The 1,807-nt window shown below is 56.4% G+C and overlaps 1 protein-coding gene across 1 annotated transcript in view; it reads left to right on the top strand.

Moving 5' to 3' along the window:
- Window positions 1-1,801, top strand: part of CA6 (carbonic anhydrase VI) — a 17,883-nt gene extending 16,082 nt beyond the window's left edge. The window contains exon 8 of the mRNA XM_015565958.1: window positions 1,623-1,801. Within this exon, the coding sequence (XP_015421444.1) occupies window positions 1,623-1,741 (119 nt within the window). The 3' untranslated portion in view covers window positions 1,742-1,801. The remainder of the gene's footprint in view (window positions 1-1,622) is intronic.
- Window positions 1,802-1,807: the final 6 nt, after the last annotated feature.

Genomic DNA, 1,807 nt, shown 5'->3' with positions numbered 1-1,807 from the left:
CCCCCCCCCCCCCCCCCGTCCCTCAAAATATGCTTTTCTCCCCATCTTTCCTTCCTGGTTCATTTATTGATTTCCCTCGCATCAGTTTGCTCCTCCAATAGGATACTAAGAGAAGAAATAACGATGCCAGCTATAATGATAATTTCCCCATATTATACTGCACTGGCAGCAGCAGAGGTGTGATGGGGGCATCGCCTTCCCCTGATCACTGGGTCGCCTCCTGCCCCTGAGGGCTCCCAGACTGTGAGAGGGGGCAGGCCGGGCTGGAGGACCCCGACTCCAGTGCATGAATTTTCATGCACCCGGCCTCTAGTTTCCCCATATTATACTACAGACCAGCGGTCGCCAACCTTTCAGACCTCACGGACCACCGGTTGGCGACCGCTGCTCTAGGCGACATTAGCAGTAACGCTTCCTTTTTCAAAATGCTGGCGTCTTCCTAAACAGGTCCAGTTGCTCGCGGGCCAGCCACAGGGAGCTTAGATTCAATCTGTCTCCTTGTTCTAATTTTGCCAGGTTCCCCAAATCAAAATTAACACTATTTTTTTTTCCATCCTCACCTGAGTATATGTTTTTATTGATTTTAGAGGGAGAGGAAGGTGGAGAGAGAAACATCAATTGGTTGCCTCCTATATGCACCTGGACCAGGGCTCAAACCTGCAACCTAGGGATGTGCCCGGACCGGGAATTGAACCTGCAACCGTTTGATGCACGGGATGATGCTCCAACCAGCTAGGCCACCTGGCTAGGGCCACACTCTTCCTGCCACAGGGACAGACTGTACAGTTCACCACAGGCCACATCTCAAATGCTCTGTCTACCTGGCAGGGGCAGGGATGTCACTCCAATGTACCCTCACGAGGGGCTCAGGTGTCCCCGATACCCGGAACTCTTAGGCCCAGCACTCCCCGTCGCTGTTTGCCTGGAGGTCCACTGTGGCCCTTCTGAGTCTCCTTGCCTGGGATGGTTCCCGTGACTCCTGGGAGTCAGTAAGAGGGCTTCCTCCCACACCCGCCCTGGAGGGACCCGGCGGTGGCCCGCCTTTGCTGATGAGGGAGCAGGGGGGTGGCAGCAGGCCCCCCTTCTGTGTAGACGTGATTGTCCCCAGTCTAGGGGACAATTGTCCCGCTGGTCTGTAGTATAATATGGGGAAACTAGAGGCCCAGTGTGTGAAAATTCATGCACTGGAGTCGGGGTCCAGTGATTGTCCCCGGCCCATGTGCTATCCCCTAGTTCTGCATCTCACAGTTTCAGAGTATGACCAACCCTCAGTGAGGAAGGACCTGAGAGCCAAGGGCCGTTCCCAAGCAAGTCGCTGGTCAAACACAGACCGCAGGCAATGGGTCGGGAAACACCTCTGTACCTGAAGGCGAGGAAGGGCCACTGGGCATCACAGGAGAAGCTGAGGCAAGAGAGTATAGACCCGCCTTCGACATGTCACCCCTGGCAGACCGGCAGATCGCCGGCCTGGATTCACACCCAGTGGAGATGCGGGAAGCCAATCGGATGGACACGCGGGCCTTCGGAGGCACCACACACACTGCCCTGAGCTCACGTGTGGGGAAGGGCGTCTGGCTCTCCCACGTTCTCGGTTTCATGGGGGGCCCCTCTTCTTTTTACAGAATACGCTCTAGGCTCTGAGCTCCAGTCCTACCTGCGCAAGATCGACGGTAAGCTCGATGACCTGCTGAGGTCTAGGAAGAAAGCGAAGAAAGTGGAGAGAAGAGGCATATTCTTTTGAGCTTGCAGGGTGAGGTGGGACAGGAAGAGCCCACGCCCGCCCCGGGGCGCCACCTGGTCCGGCCGC

The sequence above is a fragment of the Myotis davidii genome, unplaced genomic scaffold, assembly GCF_000327345.1.
Source record: "Myotis davidii unplaced genomic scaffold, ASM32734v1 scaffold299, whole genome shotgun sequence".
Lineage (NCBI taxonomy): Eukaryota > Metazoa > Chordata > Mammalia > Chiroptera > Vespertilionidae > Myotis > Myotis davidii.
The sequence above is the reverse complement of the archived record's forward strand: the minus strand, read 5'-3'. Positions and strand labels throughout refer to the sequence as shown.